The sequence below is a fragment of the Oculina patagonica genome, chromosome 8 (assembly GCF_052425735.1).
Source record: "Oculina patagonica isolate OP01 chromosome 8, crgOcupat, whole genome shotgun sequence".
Taxonomy (NCBI): domain Eukaryota; kingdom Metazoa; phylum Cnidaria; class Anthozoa; order Scleractinia; family Oculinidae; genus Oculina; species Oculina patagonica.
In genome coordinates this window covers 23630201-23651387 of record NC_135765.1, presented here as the reverse complement: position 1 = coordinate 23651387, position 21187 = coordinate 23630201, and the positions used below count along the sequence as shown (strand labels likewise).

The 21187-nt window shown below is 37.9% G+C and overlaps 1 protein-coding gene and 1 long non-coding RNA gene across 3 annotated transcripts in view; one reads left to right on the top strand and one right to left on the bottom strand.

The window, feature by feature from the left end:
• LOC144663543 (uncharacterized) overlaps nt 1-21187 on the bottom strand; it is a 67642-nt gene that overhangs the window by 9687 nt on the left and 36768 nt on the right. For both annotated transcript variants that reach the window (XM_078524527.1, XM_078524526.1), the window contains exons 2-4: nt 15362-15523; nt 14283-14360; nt 13216-13283 (exon numbers count right to left, since the gene is read on the bottom strand). In XM_078524527.1, coding sequence (XP_078380653.1) covers nt 13216-13283; nt 14283-14360; nt 15362-15523 — 308 coding nt within the window. The remainder of the gene's footprint in view (nt 1-13215; nt 13284-14282; nt 14361-15361; nt 15524-21187) is intronic.
• Nucleotides 1333-5525, top strand: LOC144663609 (uncharacterized). Its single transcript, XR_013572634.1, has 2 exons — nt 1333-1606; nt 4579-5525. It is a non-coding gene; the product is annotated as an uncharacterized LOC144663609 (long non-coding RNA).

Here is a 21187-nt window from a genome sequence, read left to right as displayed (position 1 = left end):
AGCTTATATCATAGATACTGAGATTTTCTCACGAAAAAACGATTGCGTACAAATGATACGTAAAATGCATTAGCCAATAGGAAAGGCGAACGATGAAAACTCACTAGTGAAAAAACGTCGTTCGTCCAATCACAAGCGCGAACGACGAAAAACAACTTGTGAACAACACCGTATCGCCATTTTGATACTCGTCGTAAACACCGGCGACATGGCGGAGACACGTTCAAGGCTTGTTTGTGTCTTTTAACGGCTCCGCTGAGTCGTTTATATTGCAGGACAGGAAAACCAAAACAGTAAAAAGAAAACGAAACAAGACGGCCTTGTTGTCACAACGTTTCTTCAAACAAAAGGAGAAACACGAAGCGAGATAACCGAAATTCCTCCTGCCGAGTTGAATAAACCTTTGAGTAAATTCGCACATAGGAAGGACAAGAATACGGGCCGTCTTCACTCCGAGGGATTGTAGCGAGTTTTGATTCAGATGATGGCTAAGACCCTGCAGGTTTGTCCTTGGTTTTGGCAGACTGTTTTCTTGATTTATTTTGGTAAAAGTTCGCTCGAGTTAGCGTTGAGTTATTCTGCGTTTAGCGCTGTTTTGTTCTGTTAAAACATTGAAGTGGGACTTGCAAGTTTTGTACAGTGTACAAAACTTGTACACTAAGTGTACACTAGTACACTTGTTGTTTGTACAGTTGTGAGAGAATAAAACTGACGTCTCATTTCTTGTGCTACTTCATTAAAGATGTGATTTTGAAAGACAAACATGTTTTAGCTATTTTATAATTAGTTTATGGCAGATGAATGGGTTTCCTAAACACGCACGTAACTGATAAAAAGTCGAGCGATTTAATTTGCTTTTCAAAAACCTCAGTATCTATAAAACAAACAAATTACGCCATGGAAAATGCTTTGTACGATTTTTATTCACTCGTAGAGTTGTATCAGAAAACTCACTCGTTCGCTACGCTCACTCGTTCGTTTTCTGATACTACTCAACTCGTGAATAAAAATCGTACGCGCGCATTTTCCATGGAGTAATCTCTATATCTACAAACGTGTTGTCGATCTGAAGGTCGGGGCACAGATTTCACAGGAGTTCTATCCGCCATATTTTCCCGGTATTTTGAACTCGACACCAGAGCTTCTCTCTCGACGCGGCAAACTCTGAATAATCTGGGCACGAAAATTGTACTTCTTTTCAACTTCCGGTTCAACTGAGCATGCTCAGCTTCTGCCAATGAAATTTCGCTCTCAAACACCCTATCCCAGAGTCCCTCGTTTTCCGACCGCTGGTCAAGGGGAACGTGGACTCTGGGAACGAGATTGTCTCACAGACAACAGTAATGTTGATAGTGTGCGTTCGAAAGGACCGGTTCTCTTCATTCTGAAAGCTTGATTGAAGCCCAAAGAATAAATCTAATGCCAAAAGGACCTTCTCGGTGCACAGGAAATATCGACCATTTTAAGCTTCGAAACGCGACGCCAAACAAGATGGAAGAGCAACTCACTCCGACGACAAAATGGCGGCTGTTGTGGTCATCGGTATAATTCTTGCTTGGATTTTCTTCATGAAATAGGATGGTGTTCTCTCAAGTTCTCTATCGCGGTAAGTGAATGTCATGATTACCTTTTTACCGAATGGTAATGAGGTTATGTTATGGGCCGCATTTTCTCACTCGAACACTCACTCACTCACTCGATTCTGATATCAAACCGCAATTAATTTAGCATTAAAACGAGAAACGTGCTGACAGAAAGGTCCTTTAAACGCATTCAGCACATGTCAATCAAATCTCAACCTCGTTCCAGGGTCTCTCTCTTTCAGGGAACTAAATTGAATTTCACAAAACAAATCGAAAGAGGATCACTTCCACTTATCCTCTGGTGATAAAAGAGAAAAGAATTCGCTCAACGAAGCCTCAGAGCATAGGCTGTCAATTACCCATTCACGTAAGAAAACATTCAAAGACGCGTTTTAGTAAACACAACATTCATGCACGTTTTTTTTTTTTCGCGTCACATCATCTTCGTGTCACGTCATCCGTTCTTCATCTTTTTGAGTCGTGCAGAAACGCGCATCTTTCTCTCAAATTTTAATGGCTGCTTAAAATAACGCTATACGTGCTGGCAGAAAAGTAAACATATTCACAAAACAAATTTACTTAATGCTAAAAAGGATCAAAGGTTACACTTAAATATTTTTTGTGATAAAATAGAATTCGCGCTACGAAGCCTGAGAGCACGAACCATCAATGACGCAATTCCCATGGAAATTCACAGGGAAATAAAGTGAGATTGTGTTACATTATTGAACGCTTATTTGAAGAAAAAAACTATCAATGACCCATTCACGCAAGAAAACATTCGAAGGCAAATTAAGTGAGATTGTGACATTACTGATAGCACCAATGAACTACATATAGTTACGCTTAAAAACTGATAAAATTATTACGCTCGCCTTGTGACGTGTTTTAGTCAACACAACATCCACGGCACGTTTTTGTTTCGCGTCACGTCACCTCGTGTCACGTCATCCGTTTTTCATCTTTTTGACTCGAGCAGATACACGAAGTGCTCGGGCGTATCTTTTCTCTCAATTTTTTTTCGCTGCTCAAAAATAACGCTATACGTGCTGACAGAAAAGTAAACATATTCACAAAACAAATTTACTTAATGCTTAAAAGGATCAAAGGTAATACACTAACCGGTAAATATTTTGGTTGTGAAAACTGAATAGCGCTACGACCCCTGAAAGCACGAGCCATCAATGTCGCAACTCACGTGGAAAAATAAAGCAAAGTGAGATTGCTTTACTTTATTGGACACTTATTTAGAAAAAATGCGGAGGTCGACACTTCATCCATCGAATTACCATGAGGTTGCTCGAAGAGCCTTTGATTAAGATACTATCTTCAGCTGAGATCAGCCTCAAGGGTTTATGGAAAACTTTCGTTAAACTTTCATCATGTTTTCTGTCGAGTTGGTTTTCTGTTATCTTGACAGAAAATTATTTCGAAATTTAGGATTGATAACCACATTGTTCTTAGCAGAAATGGTAACCACTATGCTTTTTGATTCGGTTTATATAGGGATCGTTAAAGTTAAAATTGGGGAAGTTATGATTTTTGTGACCAACAGTTTCGTAAGCTTTAAAGCTTGTTATTCTTACTTTGGACTGAAAACTTATTACAAGCAAATATTTCATTTCATGATACGTCACACTCTTTTCTATGACCCATGTGGAAGTATAACATTTCAATTCGCGGTGATCGGCCGTATATTTTGGCAGTTACTGTGCCTCAAATTTTCCATAAATAACTTATCTCATGAATTTTTAATTTTGCATTATTGTATGACATCTATTATTGATAACCACAACAATTAAATAGAAAAACATACCTTCATATCATGAATTTCCATTGTATTATGTCGGGGATGTTGGCAAAATTGTGGAAAAAAGAAAAGTAACGTAATGTTCTGAAAGCTTGTAAGCTTGGATTTATCACTAATGTTGGTATAGGGCTGCAGTGCTCCAATATAATTTCCCTTTCAAATGTCATAATACTGACCCTTGTTCGTTTTTACTGAAACACAATTCATCCTTGAGTTTACCACCGAAACGTGTGATGATAAGTACAGTACAGTATTTTTTTATGATGGTAAACATCTACAACATATATGTCAACTTGAATTAAGAATAATTTATTTCTTTTCCCAAGGCATTCTTTTCAAGGCAATACACCATAACATGCCCAATTCCGTCACAAATGAAGTAATATGAAATATTTGTTAAACAATACTTGCATGCATTCCTCCATAAGTGGGATTTCTAACTCAAAAATTATTATGAAATATCCAAAAAGGTTACATGACAAAACTGAACTGATTATAACATAATATATAGTACCTTAACTGTTATCAGTATTATAATACTATAAACTACATGTGTGTCTTAAATGATATACAGCACTTTCAATACAATGACTTCTGCAATATTGCAATATTTGCTTTGGACATTCCGGTTCCCCAATCACGGGCACACATGCGAGACAAAAACATAACAAAATTGTCATCATGATGATAATTTGCTACTGCAATTAACCCACGATGGTTTTCATTGGTATGGCTCTCAAATAGTGAAATCTTCATTTCATTATTGTAGTGGTGCCTTTCAAGACAGACAAACATTGTCCAAATCCTAACCATGGAATTGAAGAATTCCACAAAGTTATTCATTATAAAAGTAACACTACAGATTGTGAGAACTAGAGGCAAATAGTTATCCAATAAGTTTTACAATGTTCTGTATTTCAATTTGTTCTTTACACTGTCCCTAATAAAAAGCCAGACACCACATATAACTTCATGTATAAGGCTGATTCTCTAGGGTTTAGGTGTTTTTGCTAGTTTGCTTTTTGGGAAAAGTTGAGTACAGACCTTGTCAAAAAATGGACGTTAATCGTGAAAAACAGTTTCTCTCCCATTTTAAGGATTCATGCAGGGGTCCAATGCATGGAATTATGAACAGGATTCTTGGTTGATCAATGCTTACATGTTTGTTTGTATTATGTGTTCCAGATCCAAAAGAGCCAACTGTGGTGTAGGAATGGTCTCCATGTAGACTGGAAGAGACTATATTGTCAGGGACATAAGATGGTTCACAGAATTTCAAAAGACTTTCATATACAATTTGACGGCTGTAAAATTAAGCTGGCCAGTCACCAGGCTGAGGTGTTAGAAACATTTTTAGGTAGTCAGAGAGTTTAGTACTTAGTATAGCATCATATGCAGCAGCAAAGTCATCTTTGCTTTTTAAAGTTAACTGAAAACAGTTCACCAAGTGGATGTCATCCATCTGCCTCATAGTTTGAACAGATTCATGATCACAGTATTCATGTGCTGTTATCTTATGTCTCCCAAATACTGAGTTAAAAATATATCTCTTATCCAGAAAGGCATTGCAGAAGAGTAAGTGAGAGTCAATTTGTACATAGTATTAAGACCAGAGACTGTGTTGATACGGGAGGTTATGTCAATAGCACTTGGATTATGGTAGGTTGTTACTGGATAGACTAGGAGGGCTGGCACATTCTTAAACACTTTTATTATGATGGTACACATATACTTAGCATTGGAAACAGTATCAGTTTCGGGGCGTCTGATTGAGTGAACAGAGGTGTAATCATCTACAACTAGTACCAGTTCCATTTATTTGTGATGGCTTGTGTAACGATTTCATCAATCTTGAATGGAGCCATTTGGGACATTTCCATAATCATTTGGTCCACTTTGCTTCTACTACAAGAACTTCCCATGCTTTTTCTGTTTCCAATTCTTCCTGGTTAATGTTTGAATGTTTAATAAATACAGCATGGTCGGTCTGTAACCAGTTACACACTTGGCTCAGCCCATAACATAGCTTATAGAGGATGGCAACAGTTCTTTTCTTGTTAGTTGCAACCCTCTCTGAGGAGTGCCTGTCATCAGTCATGGCAGACAAAATAGAATTAAATATTGTATGAGCGCCGGCTCTGGTACATAATAAACTCATCAGGATCATATATTAGAGGCCTCGCTGATTTAGTGAATTCTTTGTACATGGTATCCTTAGACTCTTAGACTCTAGAGCTCCTTTGAAAGGTTGCACCCCACAAGTCAACAATTGAAGAATCAATTCATAAATCAGTCATCCATTGGATAAAAGAGTCTAGCTGTCTGTTTGGCAGTGAATACTGATTATTATGAACACTCTTAGCGTCATGCAATTTCTAAACTGTAAACGTCCGTTTCAGCATGTTATTTCACTGGTGGATCCAGGGGAGGGGTTGAAGAGGTTACAACCCCTCCCCTCGTTTGAAACCCTTTTTAATGCGAACTAAGATTACTCCATATTTAGATCTTGCTTTTCGACTCAGGGAAAAGCTGCAAATGGCATTTTAGAGTGAAAAATCGGAAAAACACTTTTACTTTCTGTGCTTTTTCACCTGTAACCATGATATTGTTAGATTGTTATGGCGTGTACAACGTTGAGTATTGAATACTTTTACGAGTTCCGGTTTTCAACCACGAGATTATGTCGATGAGAAATCGATGCAATCAATGACTAATCGATGCAATCGATGACTAATTGATGCAATCGATGCTAATTGATGCAATCAATGACTAATCGATTACCAAAAATTTTGTGGCCTATCGATTAGTCATCGATTACTCATTGATAATCGGCAATAATCAATGACTAATCAACTGATTACCTATCGATTACCTATTGATTACTCATTGATTTCATTGATGTCATTGATGTCATCGATTAGTTATGCCTGGTAAGTTGTACATTCCCCCTCCCCCGTCAGAAACTTCTGAATCCGCTTCAATCCGCCGTGGACTTGAACGGTTAGGAACTTGCGTTTGGAGAACAGGTTCATTTTTTCTTCCACTTCCTCATGTAGACCGGGTGGGAAAAGGGTTCGGCCGCAAGGTCCTCGTAAAATTTCATCAAAGCATGTGTCCTTAACCGTCCATAGTTCAAAAGATAACAGCCTTTTGTCCGATGTCTGTGTTCCTGCCTCTTTTTTGGATACCCTGGCCAGTTTTCTATTACCGGCGGGTTTGGGGGCCTCCAGCCTTGACGCGCTTGCATTTTCCCACTCGCTAAAATTTAAATACAGTCGAAGCTCTCTTAACGGACACTCTCGTAAGCGGACAGCTCTACTTACGGCCGCCTTGTTTGAAACCCCGTTTTTACTCCCATACAAACTCTGTATTTTTACATTCTCGTAAGCGGACTTTCCCGTAAGCGGCCGCGGACACTTGCAGAGATTACGATTTAGACTTTTTCTTTGTTTTTAAGCTCCCGTAAGCGGACATCCCAAAGAAAATCGTACTAACAACCTCTGTATCTTGTTTTTATCAGTCAACTATCAAATCGCCGTTCGTGACAATGATTTTACAGTAATTACAGGACCACATTTCAGTGCTTGTTTTGTCGTCATCCACGTTCGTCCGTTTATTGTTAGCTGGGCAAGCTCCCGTAAGCGGCCATCTATCCCTTACATCTCTAGTGGCCGCTTACGAGAACCATTCTCGTAAGCGGCCAGCTCCAGTTACGGACACTTTTTTCGCGTCCCGAGGGTGTCCGCTTACGAGAGCTTCGACTGTATTATAGAATATTATATTATATTCGTATGCTACATTACATCGTATTTACACATCGGAAATCGCAAGGAAATCAGACAGTTCTACTTGCGAAAATGTCTCGGCGGATTTTCGCGATTTTGTTACGGCCACCCTGCACGTACTGCAAATGCGCGCATCTTGTCCCAGCTCAAGTGGGTTAACACAAGTCGACAACTCTTCCAAGTATGAAGCCATTGGTCGGCTGAGTTTCCTTTGCGTGGAAGAAAGGGTTTTTCTGCAAACCACGCACTTAAATGCATTTTTTCACAATCGACATAAACGAAAAGGAAAAAAAGGGTCAAAAAATGAATAGCGCGAGTCATTTCATAACCTTTGTTGAGCCTGCATTACGACTTCACGGTCCAGCAGTTCGCGCATGGTCATGCAAAAAAGCCCCCTGTTCATCCTTCCGATTTGAGAATAAGTAAAACTATTTGGCCGATTGTCAACAAGGAGCGAAGCAAGTGCTACTCGGCGAATTTTGCTATGTGTTGTCATCTTAACAAATTCCGAACCAACTTCAGTTCCAAGAAGAGGAGAATTTTGTTATATCATTAATACATTTATTTCACTGCAAAGGACGAAATCACTTTGCAATCCGCTTTAATATGAACGGAATTTATCACGTTGAGATGGTCCATTTCACAGCGATTTTTACAGCTACAAATCGTTCTTTACTGTCCGCCATTTTGGATTTTGACCAGTTTATTCGTCTGCTCACCAAGTAGGGAAAAACAATTGGGAGGTGAGGGTAGTACGGCAAAACGATGGAGATGGGAGTGGGATAACAGTAATATACACTCCATCTCTTTTGAAATCGTTGAAGACTGGGCTGAAATCATGTATTTTCTATATGGTCGCCGTGACTCAGAAATTGAAGCTTGTCGAACAAGAGAGTTTTTGAGTAAACCCGTTACGCCAAACGAGACCTTAGACATCCAGGATAAATCAACGAACAGTGTTCACATCAATTATCCCAGAAACGAAACTTGATCCAGTTTGTAAGATATTGTATCTTCGTATATTTTTTAAATGTTGCGTTAAAAAATGAGGTTTTTTTTACCGTATAACTAAGGTGTGGCGACAGAATGTTTTGAAACTAGTGTGAAAAATTCAGTTTATATCCGCAAAAGTTGGGAAAAACATAACTAGTGTGCCTTCAAGAAGCAAACAATTATTGTGGTCACATAAGAAACGAGACAGCAAATCATTATTACACTCCTTGTTTGCTTTTAATTACATTAGAAAATCCAGCAACAATAGAAAATTACTTGTCTGTGAGGCTCTAACAAGCACAGGAAGCCCTCGCATCAGCCATGAGGATAAATAAAAAAATAAATCTTGCCTTATATCGTCGCGTTTTTTTGCTTTATAGCGGCCATTTTGAATTTTTATTACTCGGTCTAGCAGATTGGAGGTCTGGAATCGAGAAAGGTGTGGGGTCTGGGGCGGTCGAAAATATTCGGAAATATTAATTCTCGGGACGAAGTCCGATCACCATACGAGTGTTATATAGTGACAAGGGGTGAAACTCTCAGCTTTCATGGCAGAACTTTTCTGCCAGTTAAGCGTCGCGGAAGTGGAATACCATCTTAAAACCGGAAGTAAAAATGTAACTTGCGGAAGAGACAGCAAAATGGCCTCATATCTTCCCCAGTTGTCAAAAGTAGCCTAAATACCACCCCAAAATTCTAAATCCCTATATATAGTTTGCGTAAAGTTGTAAAAACAACTTCGGCGGCGGCCTTGAATTGAACGACGCGTAAAGTTAAAAAATAAAAGAAACTAGTGTATTATGTTTTGTTTGAACGTGTTCATTTGGCCTTTCGGGTCAGGATATCACTGTAGCCGGATACTGAAAGCAACTTTTCAAATCCAAATAAAAATTCTGCAAAATTACACGTTCTGTAAAACTATAGCCAGTTTTTATCCATTCACGTTAACGTTGTTGTTTGGCATAGAACGTGCAGGCAGTGGTCAGCTAATTACGCCTTTTGCTCTGCGACATTCTGATTTTAAATTCTTGTTTGTAAAAAGGCGGTGTTTTTCTGGACCCGCAAATTCAAAATAACAGAATTGTAGGTATATATAAAGAATAAACAAAACTAGTCCTCGGCCTAAGTATTTCATCGGCAACGAGAAAGTCGCGTAGCTGAAAGGTTTTAGTAGCAACCACCGTTCTACGCGTGCATTTCCTTTTAAAACTTTACATATTTTACAAATCTCATCTGAAAACGAAATTAAATATGCTGTCGATCATTCTACTTCCAAAACAAAAACCAAAAACTTCCGGATTTGAAAAGAACCAATCGGGACCAAACAATGCCATCTACTTCCACCTTAAATTTGTCAATCAATGAATCGTATTTTTTACTTCCGTGACCCTTCGCGCGGGACACTTGCTCATTAATGACCCCCCCATTAATAAATTCATTAGCCAAATTTCTTGACGGAGTGCTATCTTGTATAGCTTTAATTCACTACATTTTGAACATCGATTCCTCTAAAATTTAACAAGGATATTCGGGGATGATGGAATTACATCATGATTGTCCTTTTACTGAGAGATGACCGTTGTCTGTAATGTTACAAGCCCTTAAAAGTTTAACTGCAGATAATGCGATTTTGTGTCCAAGTTTTCAGCTAGAACAGCGCACCAAATTTAATGATTGTATAGCTTAGTGATAAATCATAACCTCTTTTGTGCTACCATTAGAACAAAATTTTCGATATCAAAAACTGCTACAAGTTAATCGCTTCTAAGAGAGCAAAAATGTGAAATCTAAACTTTGAAACGTGCTATCTTCATTTTGAGAAGGAAATTTAAAAATTCGCTCTAGTCATAGCACAATAGAGTACACCAAGTTTATGTTCCTCGTGAATCAACTCTTGAAATTGTATATCGACGGAGAAAACTTGGACACAAATTTAAAGGTTTTGAGGCTTCCGAAGACCTTCCGAGTCAATGTTTACAACAACGTGTGATATATTCAAAGCTGTGAATCTAATTATGATAATTCCCTATGTTCCAGCGCACGTGCACAAAGCTGAGAACAATTACTAGTAATTACTTGTACAAAAGAGTTTAAAAACAAACATTCTCATGAATATTTCGTTTGTTGTCGGCTTCAGTCGTCCGGCAGTTCGTGCATACTCTTCAAATAAATACATACTAATGATTGCAAGGGTCCTGCGCGACCTTAAAACGACGGCAAAAAACCGTATACCTTATAGACATTTGGGAAAATAAGCCCTTTCTCCTGTCTGCCGAGTAAGTATGGGTATGGTAAAATTCAGACAAATAGTTGGCTGTGAATTCATGTAAGATTTGAAGGCTGTCATTTCAAGTTTTACCCCTTGTCATAAACTAAGAGTTACGAGGGTTTCCGAAGATTTCTCGGTTCCAGTCTCCTCGTCCAGTCTTCCAGTCTCCTCCTGACCGCCTATAATTTATTCGGCTTCAGACCACCAACTTGCAGGCCGCGTACGGAAAGAAACAAAGACGCGACAAAAGCAGGTAAACTTTTATTTTTATTTATCCTCTTAGCTGATGCGAGGGCCCACTGTGAACGAGTTTAAAAGAGATGAAGTCTTTATTACTGTTATCCCCCTCCCCTCTTTATCGTTTTGCCGTACTACCCTCCCGTTCCATCGTTTTGCCGTACTTGGTTAGCAGCCGACTGAACTGGCAGACATTAGAAAATCGATTTATAGCTGTAAAAAACGCTTTAAAATGGACTATCTCAACGTGATAAACTCCGTTCAGATTAAAGCGGATTGCAAGGTGATTTCTTCCTTCGCAGCGAGATAAATGTTCTATTGATCTAACAAAATTCTCCTCTTGGAACTGAAGTTGTTTCGGAATGTTTACGATGACAACATAACAAAATCCGCCGAGTGACACTTGTTTCACCCCTTGTCAACAATCGAAGGAGTAGAGTACAGCCAAATATTTTAACATATTCTCAGAACGGAAGGATGCAGCTTGGTGCTAATATGCAGTTTAACTTGTGAATACGAGTCATTTTTGATATTTTACTACATAACGTTAAGCGAAATGTGACCTTGCGATTATTGTCCAAAATAGCCAAAATTTGGATACTCGTCTCTTTCTTGATAATCAAAGTTGTTTGATGCGGTTCATTCAGTTTTAAAGGCCAAGGCTTGTTGTTCACAAATATCGGTATTTTAGTGATGTAGCTGAAATATTTGTATAAGAGCAAAAGGTTGGACTTTACCAAATTTCACGCTCCGGCCAATGGCCGCTGGGGCCACCAGGAGGTGTAAGAAGTTTTCATCCGGATTTCATAAAGAAAACAATTTTTCTTCAGTCTAATTTCATATTTGTTACTTAATTATAATGAGAAATAACTGGACGGGTTTTGAGCGAATTATATTGAGCCGAATCGAGTTTGTATCAAACTTGTCAAAAATATCAGTGTCCAAAAATGGCTTACGTAATGAAAATAATCGATGTCGTATGTAATGAATACGATCTTTGTGATTAAAGTAAAGTTTATATATTAAAGTATAAAATGAGCCCTCCTACTTTGTCGCACGCGTACTGTTACGTTGCAAAATGAACAGGCTGTAAACAGTATACTCTGGTAGGGCCATTGTACTACTAATTAAACCCTTGTTTAGCGATATTTTTTTGCCTTTGCCGTCGTGGTTTCCATAACACCCACCCCCTATCAATTAAGCAATGACCGTCTCCTAACAACTAAACCCCTTTGAAAACTGATGGCCCCACCCTCTTTGTCGGCCACTCTTCCTTGCATCTCTAAAACCTACAATTACAGCCCTTCGACGACCGCAGGCTTTAGCCTTCGTAGCTAGCGGTACTGTTGGGATTTAAAGTGCGCACAAGCAAGCGGCGAACTCACGACAACGAGCGGCGCAGCTGCGACTGGCTTGAGGAGGAGTTGAAATACCTCCTTCGATTCCCTAGTCCCTCGCGCCTGCGCCGCTTGCTTGTGCGCACTTTAAATTCCAACAATACTGCCAGGTACGCAGGCTTAGCAGGCTTCTGATAGGCTCAGCAAGGTAGTGCTATCTGAGATATCAGCTATGTCAGAATCACTTACTAGAAACTAGGTACAGCTCCTCGACTCTGCCTTTTTGGCAATACCTTACTTATAATATCTACGTATGATGAAGAATGAGAGAATACAATTTTTAAGAAATGTTGAATGTCGCTTATCAACTCTTGAATTAAAATTAGAAATGAAGATATACTTTTAACCTTGAAAAGATTAAGACGGTCAAATTTCGGACATTATAATACCAAACATCTGTAACGAACGCTTTTTGGAACCAGAACATCAATGTAAAGCGTGACAGTGAAAACACTATCAATCCACATTTTCTATTTTGTGACTTTGTCGTATTCACGGACTACATTCTGTGAATCGCTTAGGGTCTCAGACACTTTCTTTATTGTGTATGTTATTTCCTGAACAATTCTCGAAAATGAACTGAAGCAGGTAGCATTTTTAACCTTTCCAAAAAAAAATCTACTGGCATAATACGTCCGATACGTGCCGAGCAAACATCTAAAAGATTTGTCTACAATGTTTTATATCCGAAAGAAGTTTGGTTCAAAATGTGATGCTCTGGGTTTCTCTGTGTTTCTGCACTGGGAAAATATTTTAATTGAACGTTTGAGAAGGGAACTGAGATTTGGGTGAACATATTGCTGGAAAGTGGAAGAGACAGAGAAAAAAATACACATTGTTAGTAATTTTCGCGGGAGCTTACTTTCGCGAAAATGGAACGGGATATTTCGCGGAACATAAATTTCGCGTTTTGGCCAAAACTACGTTAAAAGCGTTAACAATAAGTTGGAAAACGTTAAAAAGAAGTTTTCGCGGGTCTTTGAATACGTGATTTTTTGAAAATCGCAAATATTAAGGCCCGAAAAAATATGTAACAATAAGGTGCTATTAGCTTCACTGCACTCCTCAAAGGGTATCCTATCGCTGACGAATTGGATTTTACGTTTAGCAGGAAACATAAAAGCATGTTATCAAAGGATACCGCTAATCCCTTTTGACACCAGATAATGGCTTCTTCGTAACACTGCAGCTGCACACAGGCACTCGCTCCTATAAGGGAAAAAAGTCAATAATACAAGGACGAGTGTATTAAATTTCCTGCATTAGAAAGCAATTTGTTCTTGATCATGAGAAATTAAACTAAGTAGTTGCCCTTAAAAGCTTTGTCGGCGGGTATGGCCATAGTTTACTTATAAGGAACTCTGCTGAATAATGACACATTCATTTGATTCGATACCAATGGCTCGTATTTCGTCAGTAAAGCCAAACATATAGTTAATAAGAAATTTGTTATTTTTGTTGCTTCAGTTTTTCTTCTAGCCATTTCGACAGCGGATATTTATATTTGCCAGAAGCCGAAAAAAATGGTGTTTAGCCTATCTCCACTGTTTGCGTCTTAAGGAGGCCATGTAGGTGTGCAAGTTCGGATATCATCCTGTAGGGCAAAAAAGATTGACACAGCTTTGGGAAGAATCTTGTGTACTTTTATTTTGTGTGGATCTTTTATTCTTTGTCAAAGAGCGGTTGGTAGTGATTCGAAAGTATCCCTCTGGATTTTGGATGGTGTTTGTCATCGTGATAAAACTTGGCAGGGCTTCTATCGAGGCCGCACTTAACCGATATATTGACTGGTTTATGTCCATTGCTACAACGAAAGGCCCCGGTTTTGAAATGATAATCATCTCTTCTTAGTTTTAAAAGCTGTAAAAGGCTCTTAGCAGGGCATAATGCGGGTAGGGCATTCCCTTCAAATGTGTTTGAGTGTCATCCAACGTAAGGTAGCTCGCACCAGCTCTTTTTTGGGGAGTCTTTAACGAGAAGATCTAATCTTTAAAATGCTTTTTAAAAGCTTTCTCTGATCTTTTGGGTGGAGCTGTACTGAGGAAGAGAGAATTTAAACCTCTACACAGGAACAGGTAACTCAATCTGTCGTTCACGGCTGAATCATAACTTGATTTTAAAAAGGCCTGTGAACTTATGCTAAGCAGTGTTCTGTTATACAAAGACTTACAACCCACAAGTCATGGAATAAGGTCGCCATAAACCTACCTCTTTCTATAGCTTTAATGAAAGTTGGCTCCAACTGAATAGCAGCTGTTGCATCATTCAATGTTTCCTGGTAGTTTCCTAAGAAAAACATGATATTAAAAACTGAAAGTTCGAAAAAGTGGTAAAGCCAAAGAATGTGTAGAATAAAATCAAGTAGCGAAATCGTAATTACCTGGGTCTGTGTTTCGATATTTTACAATTATAAGGACTATAAGATCCGAGACGCAACGGCTGTAAGACGTCACCGGAAGTAAATTCTACAAAGGAGACGTGTTACGCATGCTCAATCCACCTTACGGGAAAAAATGGCGACTGATATATTTACCCATAATTCTAAGCGCTCGAAAACCCTATATGAAGATTACAAACGGATAAAATCCATTTGTAGAAGCTGATCTGCATTTAAGATTTAATATTATCACGCCGCCAGTTTGGATTTTATGACGCGTGATAAATTGCACAATTGTTTCACACAAATCTTCTGCTTCCAAACAATAGCGGCAACCATCACTCGTCATGACATCCAAAATGGCGGCGCGCAGGGAATTTCAAAGCCATAATCTTTTCAACTTTTTGTTGCTATTACATGCTATTTCTTCCTTGTCCTTTAACATTTGGAAAAGGCATTATTTCAAACAATTCAACGTCAACTTGTCTTAAGAGTTTTCAGAACGGCCTTCTCGTCACAGGCCAGCTACCAGCCATCGCGTTCTGAAAGCCGTCGACCTTTGGACTTAAAGAATCTACGTGAGCGCAAGTTGGATATGAGATTATATAACCAACTAACGCGTAGCGCAAGTTAGTTATAATTCTCTAGTATCCAGTAATGACCAGTATAAGATGCGAATCGAAAACTGGAATCAGTAAATTCCCATCTCAATTATTGTCGTAGGAATATTCAAGAACACTGCGTTATTTTACATTTATTGTTCCTTTTTAATGTTTTAAAACTGATGTACATGGCCAGAAATTTTAATTTGACCTAGTTTAACGAAGTGATTGTATGAAAAAGGCGGCAAAATGGTTGGCGCTTAAACAAAGTTTAACTAATAAATAAGAATTACTAAAAGGGATCACACCTGAATGGAAATAAGCTGTTGCCCTGTTGCTGTACAGTTTGGCATTCAGTTCGTCATCCTTGCAGTTCACTTGAAGTCCTTCAGTGTAGAAGTGTATGGCGTTGAAAAGTTCTTTCTTTTTATATTCTTTGTTGCCTTCTTGGAGGTACACGTCTGCTATCGCTACAAAAGAACCGCGTATAGTTATTATATTCTCCCGCTTAACACTATAACCAGAAGCTTGCAACGTTTGTTTTCTGACAAAGTACTACTAAAAACAATTAATATATCATTGATTCTCGTTTTATTTTTTATGTTTCTTTCTGAAAGCAGCAATGTCAATGATGGTACAACAATTTTTTTCAAGCTCTTCGTTTGCAATCCGGTTCATACTAGACCAGTTTTTGCTATCCTTGTTCCAATTTGGTTAATTATTTTCTTTTTGGTATTTTCTGCCTCGGTTTTAGGTGTGTTTTTTTTTATTTGAAGTTAGTTCTGTATATTGCAAATCTGGTGTAAGATATGTTAGCATAATTGTCACATCCAATGAGCACAGCTCTGCGCAGCAAATGGCAATAGGCATCAGTGGGTCTCATCAGTGATATTACAGCTGCATATTTAGTAACCATTTACGTCCAAAAAGAGCTCCTTTTTTAAGATGAAAGACCTTTGAAAAATCATTGGGCCTAAAGGGTAGAAAAATCACCTCCACCTTCCGCTTCTCTTTGACGAAGGAAAAGTCAATCAATCAAAAACTTAATAAACGTTTCTTAAAAAAACTTTAGCCGAGCGGGAGCACCCCGCTACTAATTGGGGACACTTAAGGAGGCTCGATGTAGTTTTTTTAGCCCTAGGGTGGTCGTTTTGAAAATGAAAACTATCTAGGAAGCCAATGTTCGATTTTTGCCAAAATACACCATAATGATCAAATATGACCAAAGTTTGATTTTTTACAGGTCACTTAGTCCCAAAGGTTACCATAGCAACGATTGTCGTTTTATTTTGTTTTCAAAAAAGCTTGATTTTCTTGAAATCTAGATTGACAATTGGTATTTATTTTTTGATATGTTAAAGTACAGTGGATTGACTACTTGTAGACAAAATTTCAGAAAAATCTGTAAGAGCGTTTTAGAGTTAATCAAGAATGAAGTTTTTTGTAACTTCTTGAATTTTTCTACAATTGGCAGTCGATATATTTTGCCAAATTAAAGCAAAAACTCTCTCGCTTTTAGTTAATGGTCTTTGATGGTGTAAGTATTTATATTTCATTTTGAATAACTGCGTTCAAATACTACGAAACAATTTAAAAGCACCTTTTTCACATTAAAACGGAATATTTCTGAAAATTTCATTCTTGATTTACTTGCAAACGCTCTTACAGATTTTTCTAAAATTCTGTCAACTGTTAGTTAATCTACTAATCTTAAACATATCAAAAAATGAATACCAAAAGTCAATCTAGATTTCGAGAAAATTAGGCTTGTTTGAAAACGAAAGGAAACAACAATCGTTGCTATGGTAACCTTTGTTTCTAAGTGACTAGTAAAAAATTAAACTTTGTTCATAAATGATCATTATGCTGTATTTTCGCAAAAATCGAACATTGGCTTCCTAGATAATTTTTATTTTCAAAACGACCACCCTTGGGCTAAAAAAACTACATCGAGCCTCCTTAAGGATAAGCCTACTATTTATTGGTTACCGTAATGATTCGATTTAGCGCCCTCCTTCCAATAAGCGCCCCCTTTCGAATAAGCGCCCCCCTTCGAATGTGTTTTTGTTAATAAGCGCCCCTATTCCAATAAGCGCCCCCATTCTAATTAGCGCCCCCATTCTTATGAGAACCCCTATTCTAATAAGTGCCCATATTGTGGATAACTGCCCCACCTGAAGTCATTGACGCCAACTAGATAAACTCCTGACCGTTCACCGTACAGTTCATGTATATATTTACTGCTAAAATGAACAATTATTTTAAAAGTAACTGAACTTTTAACAATTTCTAACTGTTTCAGTTTCTGTTATTGTTAGATGCATTTGGTTGTTTCTCAAAAGATTAAATAAGCGCCCTGCCCCGAATAAGCGCCCTGTCTCCAATAAGCGCCCTCCCTTGAGGTGCCAAAAGTAAATAAGCGCCCCGGGCGCTAAATCGAATCATTACGGTAACAATAAAGTCGCATCTTCGCCCCGGGCATCTCCTTTTGAACACAGTAACATCCATCACGAGACGTTCCTCCGAAACACTCTTCACTTGTGGGCTTTTATACAGATAAAGTATTAAAGATATATGTACATGCAATTTCTCAAACAACACGAGCACAAGAAGATTGTAACCACTTTCTATCTATTTGCCGTTTGTTTTCTCACCTCTTAAAGTGTGATCCTCAAAATCAAGTTTTCCATCAGAAGGTGATGCCATTGCTAAAATAATACGTTGGAGAAAGAAATACCTGATATTAATTAACCTAAATGTTAAGTTGAATGGTGACTTGTCTTAAGTGAAAATTAAGCGTTCTCAAGTTAAATACCCGGAAAAAAAGATTTTCCGAGTTCCCCCAACGGGAGTCGAACCCATGACCTACCATGGCTGCAAGGCTCAATTCGCTGTTTTCACCTTACATTACATTACATTACTTACATTACTCGAAATTTGGAGTGTTTCTGAGATTTTGTTCGCCTATACAAATCTTCTCGCGGCCCTGTATTCTGCCGCCTCGTCAGGCCTTCTGGTCTTCCAGAAGGCCTGACTCGTTGGCAATTAGACCACGAGCCCGAGTTTTCTATGAGCAAATAGTCAACGAGGCGCAGCCGAGTTGACTACCGCTCATAGAAAACGTGGGCGCGTAGTCTAATTGTTTTAGTAGAAACTCTAAAGGATTCCAGTCCAAAACCTACAATATTGCGCACTTTGAAGACAAAAATCAAGAAAATTTCCCGCATAAAGAGCAACGCGCGAGCGCGACTGTTTTCTATAGGCGAATAGAAAACAGTGGGAGAACCAATCAGATTCGCGGATTTCCAATAGAACACAGCTGAATTTCTACTAAATAGATTTAGGCAAGACTACAATTGGAGCTCCCCGGTTATTTGCCCTTTATACTTTTTTACACTGTTTTTTATTTATATTATTTTCTTTATAAATTATATGTATCGTTTTTCACTATAATTAACAGCACCAAAAATAATTGATTAATCAAAGAAGGATTTATTTATCAATTAGCAGTCTGTGTATAACCTCCCAAAGATAAACTAGTATAAATAAACTCTCAAAGATGAACTAGAACAAAGAAAGTGTTATTCTAGAAAATATCCATATCCCCATCATGACTTGTATGTTACAGTTGTACATAGGATACAACTGGAAAGTTTTACATGTAGCTTGCCCCCCCCCACCTCCCCCCCCTAAAAAAATGGGTACAGTATTATTATTGCCCAATACCAAAAATAACTTACAGCTTTCCGCTAGCAAACCGGAGCTTGCACATCGCAAGCAAAATAGTAACATTCTGTCATTCTGCCAAATAGGTTTCCCTTTATATGAGTCCTGAAGGGGTTTTACTTAATTACATGTAAACTAAGCAAAAATTAATTCTGGAGAGGACGAAATTCTGTTTGTTAGTGTTATATAATAGGTATTGTTCAGATTGTTAGGACTGCGCATGTGCAGTTACACGTGTCATTCGGATGTTCAGATTAAAGAGAATTGAGTTGCGTTTACTCAGTGTTTACTTCTGTTCTCGATAATTTATCCGTTTACAACAGTTAGTCCTTAGCTCTTTATCCTTGGAGCAAGGTTGAGTAATGGCGGCCATAAATTCTCTGGAATAAATGTTATAACAAAACGACTTCTGATGTTCGTAATGGATTGAAATTTGGCAAAGTGAGTAAGAAAGTCTAATTGTTCACGACAATGTAAAAAGATGAAAATCAAAAAAATGATCATAGGGGTGCTTTAAGAAATATGTACATTATTGTTCCATAACTTTATTTCATTATATTTAATAATTACACCTGTCCATATATGTACATAAGTATTCTTTGTACATGCAATAAAGAAATAAAATAATAATCTGATTGTTCATTCATCTCTCTCTATGTATGCAACTCTCTGTGGAAATTCTCTACTTGTGTCAACCCTGAAAGAGGAAAAAAAAAATCGGTTGATGATCATTGGCTTTAGTTATTTAGAACACTTTACAGATACATAAAAGGGAGATATTTTAACCAATTTTTGCCTGGGCGAGGGTCTGTGTTGGAGGATATGTTCAGAACCAAAAATCCTTTCACTTTCATGAAGGCTTGCATATTCTCCCCAAAACTTTTATCAGGGATGTAGCTTAGAAAACACTATGCCGACTTAACGACAAGCCCAGCTGGCTTTTCGAACCTTAGCAGCTCTGAAAGTTTAGAAAGTCTTTGCTTTTATGTGAAATTTCACCTGAATTTGCCGGTAAGTTCTCTTTCCACATTTGCCTAGTATCACAAAAGATATTTTATGTGAAGTTAGGGCTTGAGCTTAGTTATCAAGGGTTAGGTATTAACAAGCAGAATTCGAACAGATCAATTTGCACTTCTCCAAAAAAGTCATTACAAGTATTCCGGTAATTGTTCGGTCAGATAGCAGATCTTGTTGGGTTTTTGCCCTGGATCAAACCCCTCCCCACCCCCTCTTTTCTTGAACAATGGAGACATTATATTTACATGCGCTGTTACATGTAAATTGTGTATAAGAAATTCCTCAATAGAACCAGGATTTCAAGGAAACATAAACTTACCAAGGGGTTAAAACACCAACTATTTCTCAACGCCAAAATTCTACACTTGAATAACAAGTTCCATGCGCTAATGAAGATTCACATGAACAAAAATTCAGTTGTCACAGAGCTTCTTTTATATTTAGAGAAAGAAAGATTAAGCTGACACTAATAATGATTGCCTACATCATCACAAACAAACTGTACCCTTAAACTTCTGTTTTGCCTGCACTGAAAACAAAATTTACACTTATGAAAAAACTGTTACAATATTAACTTGCATCCTGGCATCCCATGCCTTATTGTAACTTATTTTCGCGGAACTTAATTTTCGCGATTTTTAAAAAACCGCGAAATTAAAGACCCGCGAATTGCGTATTTTTGGCCAAATCGCAAAAAATTAAGTCTCGCGAGATATTCCCGTTCCATTTTCGCGAAATTAAGTGCCCGCGAAAATAAGTAACAATAAGGTAGCTTGTTTTAGAAATGCAACAGATTTGCTAATATAAATGATAAATTCAAACTGCATCTTACACCATTCATAAATAAATGTCACTGAATTAACTCCATAAACCTTGATGTACACGTAATTTCAATTTGCTTTTGATGATATTCTCTTCATCTTATATTAGACAGGCTCATTTTGAACTTCTTTTTTTTTCACGATCACAAGATAATCCTACTTCTCTTGTAGAAAAAAAAATTCAGGAAGAATATCTGATTTAGTCACTGCTTTAAGTTGGGAAACTTTAAAAGACTTAAAAAAATTGTGTGAGTCACAACCTTCAAGAAAGCGATGCAAAGCTATTAATTATATCAGTTTAGGCATTAAGGGATCAAAAGGTCCCCTCTGGTTGTCCGGGGCAAATAAACGTTCCTGACAAGCAATAAATCTCATGCCTGTTTGCGTAATGGTTAAGGCCTAGGTAATTATATAAGTCATGATTATCTGCTGACTGCACATAAATTATCAAGCCACAAGTTTACTAAGACACACATACACAGCTTAACCTTTGTTGACCAATGGGGCAACCTGGAATTAATTTTTTCCAAGCCCTTATCCAAAATTATAACTGATCAGTTTGGTTATTAT